At 64.9% G+C, this 19,452-nt stretch overlaps 1 protein-coding gene across 2 annotated transcripts in view; it reads right to left on the bottom strand.

The window, feature by feature from the left end:
* Positions 1-19,452, bottom strand: part of MYOM2 (myomesin 2) — a 52,972-nt gene that overhangs the window by 11,354 nt on the left and 22,166 nt on the right. For both annotated transcript variants that reach the window (XM_041752096.1, XM_041752097.1), the window contains exons 12-27: positions 19,246-19,445; positions 18,605-18,658; positions 14,040-14,167; positions 11,872-12,055; positions 10,963-11,137; positions 9,829-9,950; positions 8,428-8,615; positions 7,675-7,801; positions 7,077-7,255; positions 6,149-6,263; positions 5,313-5,472; positions 5,124-5,230; positions 3,084-3,128; positions 2,436-2,572; positions 379-523; positions 231-290 (exon numbers count right to left, since the gene is read on the bottom strand). In XM_041752096.1, the coding sequence (XP_041608030.1) occupies positions 231-290; positions 379-523; positions 2,436-2,572; positions 3,084-3,128; positions 5,124-5,230; positions 5,313-5,472; positions 6,149-6,263; positions 7,077-7,255; positions 7,675-7,801; positions 8,428-8,615; positions 9,829-9,950; positions 10,963-11,137; positions 11,872-12,055; positions 14,040-14,167; positions 18,605-18,658; positions 19,246-19,445 (2,126 nt within the window). The remainder of the gene's footprint in view (positions 1-230; positions 291-378; positions 524-2,435; positions 2,573-3,083; positions 3,129-5,123; positions 5,231-5,312; positions 5,473-6,148; positions 6,264-7,076; positions 7,256-7,674; positions 7,802-8,427; positions 8,616-9,828; positions 9,951-10,962; positions 11,138-11,871; positions 12,056-14,039; positions 14,168-18,604; positions 18,659-19,245; positions 19,446-19,452) is intronic.

Below are 19,452 nucleotides of genomic sequence, written 5' to 3'. Positions count from 1 at the left end.
GTGGGCGGGGGGCGCGGCGGGACGACGGGGCCTCAGGGCCTCAGGGCAGCGAGCAGCGAGGGTGGGTCCCACCTGGCCGCCCTGCCCCAGGCTCGCAGCCACAGAGACGGGCCGCGGTGGCAGTGGCGGCAAAGGTGGAGGCGAGACAGGGAGCGCGTGGAGCAGACGTGAGGGCAGCGGCAGGACGCCGCGTTCCCCCAGGAGCCTAGAGCGGGCGGCGCGGCACCCACCTTGCTTCCTGAGGAACTCCCTCCTCTGCAGCTCAGCCTCGTCCAGCACAGCCTTGAACGCTGCAGCCACAGCCAAGGGAGAGAGACGTGAGACGCGCCCCTCGGCGCTGCCGCCGCATGGGCCCTCCCGGCGAGGCGCAGCGCCTACCGTCTCCGATGAGGACCAGCGACGACTGGCTCCTGGCCTTCCCGTCGCGGATCTGCACGGTGTAGGTGCCCTCGTTCTCGATGGTGAAGCGGTCCATGACCATCTCGATGACGCCCGTCGCCTTGTCGCACTTGATCCTGTGTTTCTGGAAGCGACGGGGAGGAGGGAACTCACGGCCACGCCAAGTCACCCCCGGCCCACACCCACCACCGCGTCCGGGCGCCGCGACCCACTCCAGCCGCACACGGGATGGAACCCACACGGCGCGGGGGAGGCGCTCACAACCCGGGGACACCGCCGCGCCCCCCGTGCAGAGCCGCCTCCAGCAGGGAGGCCCCGGCAGGGCCCACACGCGCCCGGGAACGAGCGTCTGGAGCGAGACCCTTACGGAGCTGCAGAAACACAAGAAGGGGCCCCGGCCGCCGCCCGCGGACCAGCAAACACGAGCGAGCGACCACCAGCGATGGCCGCGACCCACTGCGGCGGCTGGCGGGTTGGCACCTGGGTGCCCGCAAGGCCCGACGTGGGGCGCAGGACCCTCGGCCTCTTGGCCGCTCAGTAGCCTCCCCGACCGTCTCGGCTCCCGCCCCCCTGGCGTCTGGGCCGTTGGGGAGCTAACGCGGCTCCTGCGGTCACCACAGCACAGGACACGAGGCGCACCGGCAGGGGGACACGCCACCCCGCTCAGCACAGCGTCTGTCCCTGGAGCACTCCTCAGTCGTCCCCCCACGGGGCGCAGCCCGCAGGCTCTGCCGGGCCAGGAGGAAGGAGCCTGCCGTCTGCTTCCAGGGCCCCACGGCTCCGCGAGGACGGCACCGGCCTTCAGGGCCAGGAAGTCATGGGGTCGTGGTCCTTGACACCTGCTGCTCCGGTCAGACCCCCGCAGGACACGGGCCCGGGTCGGGGCTGGGGGGCCTGGGCCGGGGGTCCTGGGCCGGGGCTGAGGGGCTGGGGGCCCTGAGTTAGGGCTGGGATCCTGGGCCAGGGCTGGGGGGCCAGGGCTGGGGGGGACCTGGGCCTGGGCTGTGGGGTCCTGGGTCAGGACCGGAGTCCTGGGCTGGGGTGGGGGTTCCTGGTTGGAGCTGGGGATCCTTGGCCAGGGCTGGGGGTCCTGAGCCAGGGCGCCTGGGCTGGGGCTGTGGGGGCCTGGACCAGGGTGGGGGGCCTTGGGTCAGAGCTGGGGGTCCTCGGTCAGGGCTGGGAGGACCTGGGCCAGGGCTGGAGGGGACTCAGGCAGGGGCTGGGGGATCTTGGGCCAGGGCTGGGGAGCCTTGTGCTGGGGCTGGAGGCACCTGGGCCGGGGCTGGGGTCCCGAGCAGACACCTGCGAGGCCTGGGCGATCCCTGCCCACGAACCGCCCCCCGACCGAGGCGCCTGGCGTCAGTAGTTTGCTACACACAGCGGTGGCAGCGCCCAACGAGCACCCGGGGAAGAGAGCAGGAGGGCGGGCACCCTGACCCTCCACGGGACAGAGAGGCCCTCGATCGGGTTGTCCTTCGGCAGCCGAGCCATGATTCTCAGACGAGAAGCGGCGCTGAAACACGCTCCCTGTCCCGCAGCCCAGACGGGAGCGTCTCCAGCCCGCGCAGGACTCACAAGGTGACCACGGGCCAACGCGTCTGCCTCCCAGCACGCCACACGGTCCTGGCAGTTCTGCTGCTCTTTGCCCCGATTCCCCAGAAAACAGAGCAGCCCCCAGGGCGAGGATCTTCCCGTGACGCCCCCGGGGGAGGCTCTGGGCGCGAGGGCCCACGGACAATAGGGCAAAAACGCCGCCCCCAGAGCCATGGTCACCAAGTCAGCAGCACCGAGGACAGTCCCCGCCCCGCGTCAGCCGAACCTCGTCCGTCCTCACCCCAGGCTCCGCGGTTCCCACGCAGCCCCCACCGTCCAGGCCGGTCCCCGAGCACAGCAAGGACCAGCGGCCACATAGCCATCGTGCAGCTGGCCACGCCCCGGCACCGCGGCCCACGGGGGAGAAAACACGCGGGACAGTAACCCGAGGCCCCCGACCCTCTGCGGTGGGAGCCGGCCAGAGGCTCCGCTTGCGGGCTCACCTCGCTGTCAGACACCTCCCTGTCGTTGATGACGAACCGGTAACTGGCATCGGGCGACAGGTGCTCGGCCTGCAGCCAGAAGCGGACCTGGCCCTGGTCAAAAATCTCATAAGCTAGTTCTGACTTCAGAGGAATCGCTGGGGGGACAAGAGAGGTCGGAGGTGAGTGCCGCACAGTCCTTGAGGGGCCGCTGACGGTGGGGGGGACTGGCACCCCAGCCGTCCGGGGCTCTGAGGCGGGACACCCTGGCCCGTTGCACTGGGTCGGGAAAGCCAAACACAAGATATACCCCCGGTCGGCCCGTCGGGGCAGTCGAAGGCCAGTGCATGTGAGCCCCGCGGCGCACCTGCCCCCCATCCCGCGGCCCCCACACCCGCTCTTCCCCACCCCGTGGCGCCCGGCCACCCAGGGCCCGGCTGACCCACGCTCCGATGGCGGCAGCTACACCAAGCCCCGCATCCAAACCCTCCCTGCGCAAGAAGAACGTCCACCCGGTGCGTGATCGACTCGTATTTGTTTTAAATGAACTGGGACAAGCCGGTTACGTGAGGCGAAGCCGCCCTCTCCCCAGGGCACTCCGGGGGGGCCCCCCCCGCGCCTTCCCCCGCCGCCCTCCCCGCCGCTGTCCCCCACGGCCCCGCCACTCACTGGGGTTCTTGATTTCGTTGCTCAGGGCCATCAAACGTTCCAGCTCTGAAATGAAGAAGGACACGCCCTGAGTCTGAGCCGCACGCTCCGGGGCTGCGGACGGCGGCAAGGCCCAGCGGGCAGAGCGGTGCCCCGAGGCTCCACGCACGACTGGCGAGACCCGAAAGGCAGGTGGGAGCTAAGGCTCCTCCTCGGGCTCCCCTCACCATGAATAACCCTGTGGCAGGCCAGGGCAGGACGGGGAGCGGGAGAGGGGGCAGGATGGGGGACATGGGGGACGGGGAGGGGGCTGAGGGGGATGGGACAGGGAGAGGGAGGGGGACAGGAGGCAGGATGAGGAGGGGACCGGCGGGGGGGGGGGGGGGGGGGGGGAATGGGTAGGGGGAGGGAGGGGGAAGGGCAGGGAGGGGGAGGGCGATGGAGAAGGGGAGGGGGAGGGGGCAGGATGGGGAGGGGAGAGGACGGGGAGGAGGAGGGGATGGGGGGACAAGACTCGGATGGGAGGGGACAGGGAGAGAGGGGAGGGAGGGGGAGGGGGATGGAAAAGGGGAGGGGGATGCGGGGATGAGACCAGGATGGGGAGGGGGGGTGGGGAGGGGGAGGGCAAAGGGGAAGGGGAGATGAGATGGGGAAGGGGAGGGGCAGGTGAGGGACGAAGGACGAGGGGGATGGGAGGGGACGGGACAGGGAGGGGGAGGGGAGGAGGACGGGGATGGGAGGGGAGGGAACAGGGATGGGACAGGGACAGGACAGGGAAGGGGACGGGGAAGGGACAGGGAGGGGACAGGACAGGGAGGGTGATGGGGGATGGGGACAAGACGGGGTGGGGACAGGATGGGGAGGGGACAAGGCAGGGAGGGGATGGGGTAAAGGGAGGGGATGGGGAGGGGAGGGGAGGGGAGGGGGAGGGGATGGAGAGGGGGAGGGGATGGGGGAGGAAACAGGGCAGGGAGGGGTATGAGGGGTACGGGGAGGGGCGGGATGGGATGGGGGGGACGGGGCAGGGGCGGGACGGGCCGGCAGTGGGCAGGTGGGCTGTGCTGGAGGAGCCGTAGGAGCCTGGATGCCGGACGACCTCGCCCGCGACCTGGCGCTGAGGCCCCCCACGGTGCCTGTCCTCACGGCTCTGCCCCCCAGGACCTGGCGGCGAGGTGTCCCTGCCAGGGGCTTAGGAACAAAGCGCGTCGCTCCTGAAGGAGTCCCCAGAGCGAGTGTGGAAAACCGGGTTCTGGGCCACTCTTGGTCCTTCCTCCTGATTAGAGCCCGGAGGAGATCGGGTCAGAGGGTTTGTAGGGACGCGCTCGCTGGAGCCCAGAAAAGGGGCCGGGCCTCTCCTGACAGACCAGCACTGGCTCGCCTGCCCTGGGGGGGGTCTGCTGAGGTGACCTGCAGCTCCGAGGAGGACGCCCTGACATGCCCAGGGTCACCCCTGCGACCCCGAGCCTGGGGGGAGCCGCCCTGGGGGCACGAGGTGCGGAGAGAGCTGAGCGACCCCGGAGCCCCGACGTCCGACCGCGTCGCCCAGCAGGACACGGGTCACCAGGGCCAAGGGCTCGGCCGGAGCCCACCCCGGGCACCCCACCCGGCTCCCCGGGCGCCCTCACAACCATTGTGTCCTGTTTGAGGGGAGCAGGGGACTGGGGCCAAGCCTCCTCCGTCCTATTTCGCACCCAGGACGATCCTGCTTTCCCACGTCCCCCTGATTATCCGGTGCTGGGAAGGAGGGGGTCTTCCCTCCGCGTCGCTCATCGACCTCAGAGCCTCACGCGCCGACAGGTCGCCAAGACCCGAGTTTAAAGGACCAGGTGATGTCTGGCCCAGGGCGTGATCCCCGGGTCCCGGGATCAAGTCCCGCGTCGGGGTTCCCGCAGGGAGCCTGCCTCTCCCCCTGCCTGCGTCTCTGCCTCTCTCTGTGTCTCTCGGGGATAAATAGATAAAATCCTCAACAAAAAAGTTCCGACTTTTGCCTCTGCCAATGCTCGGCGCCCCAGCCCCCCGCAAACGCACCCAGTTTCGGCGTCTGCGTCCCCTGGACGTTACCTTCCTCGTCCAGGGTGAAGCTGGACGACACCCCGTCCGTGTCGCTCACGGACACAGAGTAGGTTCCCAGGTCGCCTTTATCCGGGTTCTTAAAGTACAGCTTCGAGCTGAAAGGGAAGGGGCACGGGTCGCGTTGCTGTCACGGCCCCACGCAGCCACCCAGGCCCCGGGCCGCTCCCCGGCACTTACTGGTCTCCGGCCGTCTCCACCCTGAACTTGTGGTCGTCCTCGGCCAGCTCCTCGTACGCTCGGCACCAGGTGAACTGGGACGCGTCCGTCATTTCCTGGCAGTCGAAGCCCAGGTAGATGTTGCCCTCCTCGTCCACGCCGGCGCTGATCTCCTTGGTGCCTGCGAGCCAGGGGACGGTGGCGGCTCAGGGACAGCGCGTCCTCCGGGCCCAGCTCGGGATGCTGAGCCACACCCGGGGGGGTCGGGGGGCTATGCCGGAGCAGGAACAGGGCTGGCGGGCGGGCAGGTGCACCCTGGGCAGCGTGTGGGCCGGGGAGCCCCTGCTGGTGTCTGGGACTCGGGCTCCCCTTGCCGCCCTTCCTCCCGGGCGCTAGGAAGGGCGCCGCGAGCTCCCTCCGAGCAGGTGCACGGCAGGCCCCACACCAGCCATCAGAACCGCGCCCGGGATGCGGGGGCCGTGGGGACACGGGGCCCGGGGCAGGTACTGACAGACACCGGGTCACCGGGAGGACGGGAGACGCCTGGACGCCAGTCCCCGGGGGGCGGAGAGACTGGGACAGCGCATGTGTCCGGGTTCTCCGCCCCCTCCCCGTGTGCCCTGCGAGGACCTCGCCCCCACAAGCGCCCCCTGCCGACGTTCACCTCTCGCCACCGACAGCGGCACCGACAGCTCGATGGCCGCCCATCACAGTCAGCAGAGACGTCAGGGGCCGGCGTCACCCTCCTGCGACGGTGCCACGCGGCCCCCGGCTCTCCACCCAACGGGAGCCCGCCGCCCCCACCGCCTCGCACCCAGAGCACACACCCTCCCCGCAGCCCGGCGGACGCATGTCACCTGGCCTGGCCTCCACCAGCACCGGCTCGGACGTCTCCGACGGCCTGCCCACCCCGCTGGCGTTGACCGCACGGACCCTGAAGACGTAGGTCTTGCCCTGGTGCAGGTCACAGACCTGAGGGAGACAGAGAGCGGCGGCGGGGAAGCGTGCATGACGAGGGCCATGTTTCCGCGTCCGACTGGGACACCCTTCCAGCTGGAGGAGCCGCACGGTGCCCCTCGGAGCCATGCGGCCCGCCTGCAGTGTGGACACACCCTTCGGTCCCCATGTACTCGCCGCTCCTTCCTTCCTCCGCAGAGTGAAGACCCCACGTCCAGGCTGCACCCGCTGCTCACACGGGCCCCGACTCTACGGGGCTCAGGGGTTTTACACGCGGCCTGCAAGCGAGCCGTCCTGTCCCCTGGACGCGCCACAGCATGTCTGCCTCGCAGGCGCGCAGGTCAGGGGAGCGCGGGCCACACACCAGCGCTCTTCGCTCCCGGAGGCTGAACTGGATCCCAGCGGCGCTTCGTTCGCCGAGAGGAAGCCGCTCTGGCGTCGTGGGGTCCGTGGCCCAGAGGCTGCGGCGTGTGCGGGGCATGTGCGGGGCACCCCACTGTCTGCGGCACGCCATGGAGCGCATACCCGCAGGGGTGAGGCCCTGGGTGAGGGCAGCTGGGGAGGGTGCGGGGACGTGGCAGCCCCCCCGGAGGGCCAGCCGCAGGTGCCGCACGCACATGGAGACCCCGGAGGACCGGGGATGGACGCGCTGCCCCGGCCCACACGTGGAGGCCGTGTGTGCACGCGTGTCTGTGCGTGTGATCCCAGGAGCAAGCGTGGACGACACAGGGTCGGCGCGGGCCGCCCACGGACACAGGGCCGGGCACCCCCGGGGAAGCCGTCCGTGGGACTGTCGGCCTGTGGCCCAGGAGGCGGGAACAGCCTCACCTTTAGGTAGCGGCTGGCGGTGGGCGCCTCGTTCACGGTGCTCCATTCCCCAGAGTCCTCTTCCTTGTAGTCCACAAAGTAGCCAGAAATGGGGCTGCTGCCCGAGTACACAGGGGCCTTCCAGAGCACGACCAGGGACGAGTCTCTGACCTCGCAGAACGTCAGGTCGTACGCGGGGCCTGGAAGGTGAAACGTCTGAGCCCGCGCCGCGGGGGACGCCCCGCGCCTCCGGCACCACAGGCGCACAGCCCTGCTCGCCCGCTGGCCGCCCCCCGACCCGGCAGCCCGTCCCTGCGGCGTCCCCCTGGCCTCGACCCTGAGTCACCCCGGCGCTCGGGACCCGCAGGTGCGTCTCGCAGGGAGAACCAGCCCCGGCTCACACCCTGAGCCCTCGCGCGGCCCCGCTAATGCCACCCTCACCCCATCACCCGCTCGGCCTCTGCACACGGCCCAGGGCCAGGCACTCGGCAGCCCGATCCAGCTCCGCCCCACGGCCTGGCACAGCCGGGAGACCCCCGGCGCCCGCAGACTGAGCCCCGCCAGCTCTGAGGGTGGGTGACAGGCGCCGAGCACGCTCAGGTCCCACGGGGCCTCTCACCAGGCTCAGGCATGGTCCAGGCCTCACACTTGAAGAGCTCGCTGGGGTCCGACGGCTGCCCAATGCCCGCCAGGTTGGCGGCAGCGATCTTGAACTCGTAGAGGGAGCCCTCCGTCAAGCCCTCCACCTGCGAGGTGGATTGTGCGGGATGAGCACGGGCAGGATCAGCCGTGTGGCCCGTGGGCGGCGAACACATCGCAAGACGGACGCGTCCGACCCAACGTGATGCCGGGACTGGGCCGGGGCGGCCGGGCGCTGGGAACGCGGCTGCCGCGCTGCAGTCGCTTGGGAACCCCCCACATCGTCTCCGCCCTCCTGTCACTGCCCTGCAGGAGGCAGCACCACGACCCCGCGGCAGGTGCAGTGATGGACTGTGACCCCGCGGCAGGTGCAGTGATGGACCGTGACCCCGCGGCAGGTGCGGTGATGGCACTGTGACCCCGCGGCAGCTGGCACGTCAGAGGCTCAGGGAGACGAAGGCCACAGAGGGTTGGGGCCAGGGCCACTCCCAGCGGGGAGGGTCGCCCTGCACACCCACGTCCTTCCGTCCCCTCCAGCCCGCCCCCGCCTCTCAGAAGGACTGGGCTCCTCGGGTCCAGCTCGACAGCCTCTCCCCGGAGGCCGCACACTCTCCTGAGCCCACGCGTGTGTCTTGTCGCGTCGTCAGACTCCCCTGAAGCCCGAGTCCCCGAGGGAAGGGCTGCGCACCCAACGAGAATGCACCCCCCCCCCGCAACACCCAGAAGGACCCACCGTGAAGATCCTCTCCTTGATGGGCGAGGAGTTGACCTCGTGCCAGTTCCGGTGCTGGGCCTCGCGCCGGTCCAGGTAGTAGCCGAGGATGGGGGCGCCCCCGCTGTACCTGGGCACCTTCCAGCCCAGGGTCATGGAGTGGCCGTCGCAGTTGAGAAGCGTGACCCCGTAGGGGTGAGAAGGCACGGCTACGGGGACACGGAGCAAGAAGCTGGCCTGGGGCCCCAGCCGGGATGTCTGCCCCCAGGGCCGCTCCCACCCCACATGGGCCGTCGTGGTGTGCTGTCACCGCGTCCTCCGGGCCTGAGGGACACGAGCCGGCAGCACCTGTTCTCACCGGAGAACGAAACCTCGGACAGCCGCTTTGTATGAGGTACGCGTGGGAACATGTGGGAGTCCCCGGGGACGGGACAGCCGAGGACAAGGGTGTCACTGCATTCCTGCGAGGGATGGCCCACCCCCGGGATGCTCCGCGACACCAGTGTGGTCAGGACACCGAGCGCAGCTTCCAAACACGCGCTTAACACGTAGATGGACGTGGGGCCCCTGGGCGCTCGGTGGGCGAGCGTCGCCTTCGGGGCAGGTCATGACCCCGGGTCCTGGGATCGAGTTCCATGTCGGGCTCCCCGCTGCTGCTCCCTCTACCCTCCCCGTCCCTCTCTCTCCCTCTCTGTCTCTCTCTCTGTGTCAAATAATAAGATCTTTTAAAAAATAATAAAATAAAAATCAGGGCAGCCCGGGTGGCCCCGCGGTTTAGCGCCACCTTCAGCCCAGGGCGTGACCCCAGGGCCCCGGGATCGAGTCCCCATCGGGCTCCTCCATGGAGCCTGCTTCTCCCTCTTCCTGTGTCTCTGCCTTTCTCTCTCTCTGTATTTCTAATAAATAAATAAAATCTTTTAAAAAAAAATCAGTTGGAGACAAAAATGATCAAGGAGCAACGAGCTCAGCACGATTCAAAACGAGGAACATTTGTGTGTTTGCCGTTGCCGTGGGGCCGCGTGGGGGAAGTCGGCAGGCGGCGAGGACAACGCCATGGTCCCGGGGCCCGCCTCCGAAGTTAGGTCCCGAGCCGTTCAGCTGGATGCAAGGAATGTTTACAGACGAGGCGGGTGACACAGCCACGAGGTTCACACAGGCCCATGGGCTCGCGGGGAGGACCGAAGCCCCCCGAGCTAAGCGTAGCCGATGCCTGGGCCACCTCCCGACAGGCACACACGTCCTCCCCCCAGAGCCTTGCCAGCGGGCGGCACCCTCCCTCCACCCTGCGCTTCTGAGACCAGGGGCCCGCAGGTGAGAGGGCCCCCCACCTCCCCGCAGAGCAACGGGGTCACCCCAGGAGCACTCGCCCGCACAAGGCCACAGCCCCCCACCCCCGGCAGCAGCGCGGCTGTGGGGACTCACTGAGGGCCGCCTGGACCTTGATGACGTCCGACTCCTGAGAGTTCTCACTCGTGCCCACGGCGTTGACGGCCTTCACCCGGAACACGTACTGCTCGCCGGTCGTCAGCCCGTGCACCACAAACCTGAGCGAGACAGCGGTCAGGGCGCTGCGGGGGGGGGGGGGGGGGGGGGCTTCCCACAGGGACTGGGAGGAGCCTGACTCCCTGGGGCCTTCCGCTTAGATTCCCAATTCCACGGGGGTCAGGGACGCAAACCCACGTGCTGGGGCGGGACGGAAAGCCGTGGCCCGGCCACACGGGGGGCAGAGCGGCTCAGGCCCGCACACCCTCCCACCTCCACAGCCTGACAGTCGTCCCCACCTCCCGGCGTCTTGAGCACCCCCAGGAGCACAGGGAGCCCCCCAGCCCAGCGCCCGTCCCCAGAACGTCCAGGGACCACCCACCACGCTCGGGGGCGGGAGTGCTACTTTAAGCTTTGTGTCCTGAGATCCCTTCCTGCGTCTGCTTTGCCCGTGGGCCTGAAGAGACATCTCACGGGTTCTCTGCAGCAACATCGCTTCCTTCCTAGCCATGGCTTTTTCCACGTTATCAATTGTTTATGTTTTTTTTTTTTTTTTTAAAGAAGATTGAAAAGGGAAAGATGGCTGAGCCGTCCCTGCAACTCATGCACAGTGGAGAACCGAGTACTGCCGCTGTCTAGGTGCGCAGATACCCTGGGGCACCCCGAGGTCAGACACCGCACACTCGGGGGTGGGTGTAAATCCCTGCGGGGGCCCCCGGCAGGCGAAGGTGCTACGGGGCGGGGCACCCCTGGCTTCGTCTCAGTCGGCGGCTGGAGCACAACTGCCAGGTATGTGAACAATTTTAAATGTTAGAAAAATCAATTTGTACAAACGAAATGCCTCTCGAGGGGGCGGCTGCTGTGTAAAGCTCCCTGTTGGGAGGGAACCTCCGCTAACGACGCCCGAGGGCCAAGGTTCCAGACGTTCCTCGTCTACACGCTAATCCTCCAGCCCGGGCCGGCTGCTCAGCAGCTCTCAGGCCCCGGCCCCGCGTGTGGGTGAGAGACGGACGCTCGCAGGTGCGTCTGCAGCCTGGGCATCCTCCACCCCCCGGTGGCTCTGGGGCCCCGCACCTGTTGTAGCTGATGGGCTTGTGATTGCACGGCTCCCACGTGTTGGACCCCGCCACGCAGCAGTCCACGTAGTAGCCGAGCAGGTCCTCCTCGTGCTTGGGCCTGTCCCACTGTACCACGACCGACGTCCTCGTGTTCCGTGACGCCAGCACCCGGCCCGGTGCCGAGGGGACCGCTGCGCAGGGGAGACGCAGCGTCAGAGTCCCCAGAGCCGCACCAGAGCCCCTGAAGCCCTTGGTCCGCAGGGCATGGCACCCTGAAATCTGGACGGGGAGGGAAGAGCAGGGGAAGGGGCAGGGGCGGCCCCGGGGCTGGGGCGGGAGCTGCTGGGCCGTCCCAAGTCCCACCTGACCCACACACAGGGAATTACAACCCGGCAAACTCCTGTCCCCGCCCCCCCAGAAACACCCAAGAGCATCTTCTCCTGACACACGTGCTTTGGCTGACAGGGTAGGAGCGATTTCAAGGAAATAAGACACATTTCTATCAGACTGGCCAGAAATCTGTAAGGAGATTCAAAATGCAATCATGACTTGACCCTGATCTTCGCCCCAGGGCGATTCAGAATTCCTGTCCTTCCTGCGTGGCTTCTGCGGAGCAGGACCTTGAAGCCCAGCAGGCAAGAAACCCCCGTGGGTTCGGGTTTTTTCAAAAAGCGACCAAAGCCTAACAACACTTCTAAGGCATTCATTCATTTCATGAAAATCGGATGGAACTTTGGAGGGACGCCGGCAGCGAGACACGGCAGCGACTTCTCCATCTCTCGTCAACTGAACTCCTAAGGCAGCTTGAAGTCTGACTCTGATCCGTCTGGTGTCTTCCTGGGCACGAGGGACGGCATCTGAGGCCCCGTGCACAGGCCTGGCCACTGCCCGACCCGCGGCCGCTCGCCGAGGCGCCGGCACTCACCGATGGTGTCCTGAGCCTGGATGGGGGCGGTGATCTCCGACGGCTCGCTCAGGCCGTGCTTGTTGGCCGACAGGACCCGGAACACGTAGGGCTTGCCCTCGGCGAGGTCGAAGACGGCGTACCGCGGGGAGCGCACGGCCGTCTGCGCGTTGACCCGCTGCCAGCTCCCGCTCCCAACCACGGACTGCAAAGGGACACAGGAGGCGCTGGCGGGGGCCAGAAACCCCGCGCACGCCAGCACGCCGCCCACCAGGGACGCCCGGGAGCCAAAGCACACCCCAGGCCCTCGACAAATCTTTCCTGGATTGTATGAAAAAGGAAGCCCGTTTGGAAACGCAGGTAAGAGGTTACTGGAAGCTGGAAAGGCTTACGGCCCGGTCGTGACCTCAGGGTCTGGGTGCGAGTCCCGCCTGGGGCTCTGCACTCAGCAAGGAGTCTGCTGCTCCCTCGGCCCCTCCCCCGCCCACTCTCTCTCTTTCTCCCAAATAAATAAATAAGTCTTTGAAAAATGAATTAATTAATTAGAGCTCTCACATTTTGCAGCTATTATTGTGTTAATAGGATGACAGCGATGTAAATAACCCCCAGGAGATCCACTGCCCCGTCTCAGCAGGATCCATGCTGGGCCACGGGTCCCGCCAGTCATCCCGGGCTTAGCAGGACATGCCATGCTCCCTCCCAGGGCTCCTGCTGGGCCTTGACAGGACCTCCGGCACCGAAGGAGCGCCCCGGATGGACTGGGGGTCGGTGGCATGGGAGATGCCCGCCCGGCCTGCCCAGCATCACTGCCCCCGCAGCCTGGGAACCCTGGACCCGCGGCTCCGCTCAGGCTGCCCCCGCGGTGGCCTGGCCTCGTCCATGCCAGCGTGTTCCGTGCCCCGGCCCCACAGCCGCTCCCCACCGTAGGCAGCAGCTGGCGAAGCAGACGAGCCCCCGGTGACCCGGTTGTCCGTTCAGAAGCGTCCCCGGGCCCTGGTGGCAGATGGACAGGGACCTGCCTCTGCAGAGGCCGCAGGAAACCCCGGCCCACGGTGACCGCCCACGTCTGCACTGCCCCTTGTGCTCTCAAGACCCGAGGACCTACGGGACCACCCAGACTGGAGTGAGCCCTGCACCCTGCAGCGCGCGGCCCGGCGTCCCCAGAAGGGCGTCCTCGGGCACAGGTGCAGGGGGGGGGCGGTGCGCCTTGGGGCCTGCTGGGCGCGCCTCACGTTTCCGTGCCTGCCCTGCACGCTCCCGCAGCTGCAGAGTTCCTGCCTGCACCCTACACACAGGTGACCCCCCTGCGGGTGACGACCTTGTGGGTGACCCTCCTGAGTGTGACCCTGCGGGTGAGACCCTGTGGGTGACCCCCCGAGTGTGACCCTGTGGGTGATGACCCTGCGGGTGATGCCCCCTGCGGGTGACGACCCTACAGGTGACCCCCTGAAGGTGACGACCCTGCGGGTGACCCCCCCCAAAGGTGACCCCCTTGCAGGTGACGACCCTGCGGATGACCCCACTGAGCATGACCCTGCAGGTGACGACCCTGTGGGTGATGACCCTGTGGGTGACGACCCTACAGGTGACCCCCTGAAGGTGATGACCCTGCGAGTGACCCTGGGGTCACAACAGCAGGCGCGGATGGGCACAGCCCCACCCAGCAGCCGGTCACTCCCAGGCCTAGAGCCGCAGGGCGGACCACAGCGGGGGCGTCCCAGCGAGCAGGAAGGACGCGTGTGCGGCTGTGTGTGTGCCTGTGTTCACGGTGTGTGTGCACGGCTGCCCTGCGCACACTCAGGTCTCCACACCCGGATCCTAACCCGGCTGCCCCCGGAGTGAATCCCTGCACGAACCCGCCCCCAAGTGGCCACGGCTTACTACAGACCCCGCCCTCCCCCCCAGCCCCTTGCTCCCTGTGCCCCGAACCTCAGATCCCCCGTCGTGGTGTATTCACCAGAGCCCGGGACGTGAGGTGCCCCTTGCTCACACGAGGGCAGCAACCCCGCAGAGGGATGCTGTGCCCTGACGGCCAGGTGCGGACAGGACAGGGCCCCCCAGCTCCACGGCAAGTAACGGGGCCCAGTCTGTGCGACGCCCTAACAGACGCTCGTGTTTGGAGCACACGGGGTGGCCCAGTGACAAGTCCCAGGGGGACCCGCGGCTTCGGACCACGGGCACACACGTACCTTCTCGATGAAATACATCAGTGGCTCCTTGCCCCGGGGAGCGGGGGGGTCCCAGCTGAGCACCACATAGGTTCTGCTGATCTCCGACGCGTGCACGTTGGTGGGAGGCCCCGGGACCTGGACGTCGCCTGCAGGAGCCGTGCACTCAGTCAGCGCAGGCCCAGGTGGCTCCCAGCTCCAGCGGCACCGAGCCCCGCGCTCCTCCCAGGCCGCAAGGAACCGCCGCGCCAGCCCCGGCCTTCGCCGCGTTTCTATTCTGGGACAGCAACCAAACCATCTCCCCAGCCTAGGATAACGCATGGGCTAAGATCCCCTAATTATTTTTGTTTTTAATATAAGCCAGTTCATTAAAAAGGGGGGGGGGTGTCCAATCTAAAAATCTTCCAGAGTTTCAGCTGGAAGGGGAGGTGGGAAAATTTACACAGAGAAACAAGAGATTTAGCCAGAAATGGGGCTCTGGCTGTGCTGGGAATCTGTGCAGAGAAGGTCCTGGGTGCGCTCTGCAGGACGGAGCCTTCTGGAACCCGGTGATCCTTCCTCTAATGCCCTCTCGGGTTACACTCCTCACGCCGTGCCCTACAGCGCCGAAACCCTACGCCGACTTCTAAGGCACGTGGTTCTTCCCTCCACGGGTGGATCGGTGCCACGTGCCCGAGCCCTGAAATCTACGCCTTCACGTCGGAGCCTCTGGAGTGAGGTCAACAAGCTTTTTGCAAATAAGGAGGCCGGGATATCTGCGTTCAGAGGCGTCCGCTAGACACACATCTTGTTTTAAAAGGACTTAAGGTGTCAGGGGCGGTACGTTTGGATACAAGAGCGTTTCCGGAGAGGTGGAGGTTCTCCAGACCGCAGTCCCTGCAGCGGTGATACAAAATGTTACGAGCTTCCAATTAGATTAGCACATGATTAAAATGGTTTGAACGTCCCCGGGACATCTCTGAGCCCTTCTCAATATCCTATTGCTCCCTCAGGACTGTGCTGCAGGCAAGGAACTGACCAGCACAAACAAGCCGGGGTTGCATTTCGCGGAGTCCTGTTACAGAGGGCATCCCATTTTACAGGCGCAGGGACCCGGGCGGCCTTATCTAGGAGCATTCTGGCAAGTGGGTCAGGTTTCAAACAAGGAGTCAGGGTGTCTGTGCCGCAAAGTGCCACCGGGGGCCAGGTGGAGCGGGGCCTCGGGACACCCCACAGGCCTGCTCGGGCCGAGAGCTGCACGCTCGCCTGCAGAGATCCCGACACAGGCCCTGCAGAGAGAAGCCGCAGGGAGGTCGGCCCGGGGCGATGCACCGCTGAACCCTGGCTTCCTCCAGGGGCCTCGGAGGGCGCAGGAAGCAAACCCAGGGACTTGAGGGGGGCCAGGCAGGCGGCGAAGGCAGGGAGAACCCGGGAGCACCTGCACACAGAGCTGCCCTCCATGCCCTTCCAGGTCTGAGCCACCTGCTGCTTTCAGACCCGGCACGTAGCTCCCAGGCCCAGAGAAAATGGAATACAAAGCATATTTCAAATGATGCTGGGGAAGAAGGAAGAGCCCAGTTTTTGTCTGCAGGGAACCCCTGGCTGGGGTCAGAGGCTCGAGTCCTGGAGCCTCTGGAGACCACCCTGGGCCACACAGCAGCAGAAGCACTGGAGATGTACAGATGACCCCAACCTTGGACAGAGAGGAGAGGGTTCGAGGGGCCCCGGGGGCCGAGCAGACGCCAGGGAGGTGATGGGAGCTCTTACCGACCCTCCTAGCAGCGGAAACGAGAGCACGGACCAAGAAGCAAGAGAAAGAAAACCAAGGAGCACCTGCATGGTGCAGCAGTGGAGCTCAGGTCGTGATCCCCGGGTCATGGGATGCGGCCCTGCGTCAGGCTCCGTGCTTAGCTCTCCGAGGGATTGAGTCTCTGAGATCCTCCCCCTCTCCCTCTGCCTCTGCCTCTGCTCCTCTCAAATAAATATTAAAAATATATATATATATAAATATAAAGTATGTTTTAAAAAAAGGAAAAGGAAGAAAGAAACAAAGAAAGCAAGCCAAGATGAGAGGACAGTCCGAATGCATCAACCTGGGGTACCGGGGGCCGCTAAGTGATGGGTACGGGGCGGGGGTGCTCTGCTTCAGGAGCACGACGCCTCCCTGGAGCCCTGTGAGTTGCATCCCTATGGGACGAGGACGGAGCTCAGAGAGCTGCAGGGCTCTCCCAGGATCCCCGGGCTGTGGAACAGGGGCCCGGGCCTCGGTCCCCCATTTGCAAGTCCTGCCTTTTGTTCCACCCACCCAAGGACACCGCAGCCTCCACGGGCTGCCAGCAGGTTTTCCTCTAAGTCAATGAGACACGAACTCTATTTGGGATTTTCAGAATCTTCGAGGTGACAGAGCTTGGGAGAATGCAGGTGTGTCGACGAGCGCGTGATTCCTCGACCCCTGAGTGCCTGGGACCGGTACTTAGTGGAAGGGATCTGCACAAGCCGGCTCTGGCCAGGCCCAGGACAGGGCGTGCATTTCTCAAGGGACCAACTCAAGAAAGGCTGGACAAGTTGGATGCTATTAAGAGGAGAGCACTGGCAGATTAAACCGTTTGAGGAAGACTTGAAAATTAAACTGGTTAGAAAAACTGAGCAAAAAAATAAAAATAAATTTTTAAAAAACCTGTAAAATAGCAGAGGAGCAGATTTTTTAACCAACAGATTTTTTAACCGTTGTTTTTCATTAAAACAAATGGCATTTGCCAGCTCCTTCCTAGCTCAAACAGGAAACAGACGGGTCTCCAGGATGGAAGGACGTCAGGGTGGCGACCCGGAGACTCTCCTAACTGCACCTGTTGGGGCTCAGAAATGGGCTGAATGAGGCAGGGAATCCCTGTCTCTAAGGATTGTCATTGAATTAGAAAAGGCGTTTGTTGTGCAAATTGAGTAAAATAAACCCTCGACCTCTGCAAAGCAGAGCAGGTCCCAGGAGCCCCTCTTCTCCCCAGGGTCTGCGCAGGCCCCGGGAATAGCCGGGCCGCTGCACGCACAGCCTCACCCCAGTGTGCAAGCCCCGCGCGGCTCAGCGCCTGCCGGCGTCTCCAGCTGCCTGGCCTCTGGGTGTCCTGGCCTCTGCGCAAGCGGAGCCTCAGCGTGATGGTGACACAGCCCCACCCGAGAATGCATCCCGGGCCCCAGGAAGCCAGACAACCTGCCTCCTTATCAGAGGAAACGCAAGCAGAAACACGACACGGGGCATCCGTGACTTCCCTGCAGCTGGAAATGGGATCTGTCGTGTCTGTGAACTACGCTTCCGTTGCATCGACTGGAACGCTAGGTCTTTTCCAATGTGTCGTGGATACGATGGATGAAGACGTTGTCCTCCCCAGCAGGGCACGCACCCCCGCGGCCCCGTCTGCCGGCGGCCCTAGTGTGCAACGTGTGCCTCCTCGTTGGGGTGATTTTATTTGAACGTCCAGAGGCCCACACAGCAGAGCTGTGTAGTCCCCTCCTCACGGACCCCATCCACCCCGGAGGTAACAGAGGGAACGTCCTTCTTTCTCGTGTCAAACACGCCTATTTATTCAGGCCCGTCTGCTACGAGACCACGGCGTCCACGCTGAGCAGAGCCAGATATTACGCAAATAACGACATTTCAACCCGTTATCTAGAAGTCACAGTGAGTCACCCTTTCCTGAATTATTTCTATTACTTATTAATTAACCGGGCATCCTCCCCGATTTCTATGTCTGGAAGTGGAGGAGTTAAGGAAGACTAAACGTGGTGGAGAATGACGTGTTCTCGAGATGTTAGAGAAGAGCCGCTACAGGTGCAGAAGAGCCCATGTCTGGGGACCATCTGGGGGCAAATAGGAAGATCAACCACTGAACCCCTGAGTCCTCAGCTCTCCGGGGAAAGCGCTTGGGACCTCAGGAGGTTTTATTATTATTATTATTTATGTATATTTTTTGAGGTCCGCAGCAATTTTAAAGGAGAGCTTCAAAGTCCACCTCCTGGGGCACTAGCTCCAAATCCATGTTTCCTAATTTCCAACCAGTTTGTTGCCCCCTGTGAACTCTCATTGCATACGTCTATTTAAAATCTTCGGCTTGCCGAGTAATCACGCTAGGTTCCCCTCCTCAACGAGCCGACCCTCTGCCATCCCTGAACGGAGCAGCAAAGAGAAGGGCTCATAAAACCCAGCCTAAGTGGGGAAAGTGCGAACTTTCGGGCCAGGGATACTGGCAGGAGGAACTCAGTCCACTTCTGCTAAAATGCTAGAGATGGGATGTTTGCTTCAAAAGAAAACCTGAACCCGTCCTCTGGTCACGGAGCCTCAGAGAAAGGACCCAGCCTGGCCGGAGGCGAGGGCTCCTGGCAGCGTGGACGTCCCTGCGGCCCCCAGAGGACGCAGATCCCTCGTGGAGGTGATGAAGCCACATGCAGGACCCCGGGGCCGACCCTCCCTCAACCTGCCTCGCTCCTGTTGCAGGCGTGACCCGCGGCTCCGTGTGTACGCGCGTGGGCGGTCCCCACCCGCTGGGTCTTGCGTCTGCCGCTCTGGCCTCCGACCACCATCCCGGATCCCCGGGGCATGCAGCAGGACCACTCACCCTCGAGGTCGTCCTGATAGATCACGATTTCTTTATCCCCCTCCAAGTGGACCGCTGCAGAGAGAAAGGCTGATGTGGACTTTGGCATCCAAAGGTCCCCTAAGAAAGCCCCAGTTTCCCTGAGTGTGTGCGTGATCCAAACCCCCCGTAGGTGATGATCACACCACACCCCCAACTCCAAAGACACCAGGGTGGATGTCCTGACGGGGTGCTCCTCAGAGCTGTGTCTGGGCGCAAAAGGCCCCGCGGGTAAGGAAAACGTCGCGGCTCACTTCACACCACAACCAAGGGGCCGATCCCTCTCAGGAATCTGCGTCACGTGAACGCGTCATTAGGGACCCAAGTGGCTCGGTGTCAAAGCTTTCTGAGTCTCATTATGTGTTGAGATTCTATCACCAACGGACCAAGAAAATTCTAATTCTGAACCCATCTGGCTGGAGTCCGGCCAAGAGCACCAGGAAATGTGGTGAGCCGGCCTGGCCGTGCCCACTCCTAACGCGGCTCCGCGCACAGACGGCTGTGGGGAAAGGGCTCCGAGCCACACTCAGCCTCCGAAGACGTTCTTAGGACCCGTATATGGCTGAGTGTGGAAGAGAAAGAGCCCACCGCGTGATCCGAGGCTCGGAATCCGCGCCACCTACCTTGCAACCTCCTGAGGTCAACGGGGTCGAGGGCGGCCACGGCCTCGGACACCCTGGACGGCCGGCTGATGCCTGCACTGTTGACCGCCCTCACGCGGAACACGTAAGACCTGCCTTCGAAAAGTCCAGTCACGGGGTATTTGCAGATTTTCACGGGCGCGTCATTGCACTGAACCCAGTTGTCCGTTCCCACTTCACATCTTCAGA

Source organism: Vulpes lagopus, chromosome 4 (assembly GCF_018345385.1).
Source record: "Vulpes lagopus strain Blue_001 chromosome 4, ASM1834538v1, whole genome shotgun sequence".
Classification (NCBI taxonomy): domain Eukaryota; kingdom Metazoa; phylum Chordata; class Mammalia; order Carnivora; family Canidae; genus Vulpes; species Vulpes lagopus.
This window is presented reverse-complemented; position numbering and strand designations above follow the sequence as displayed.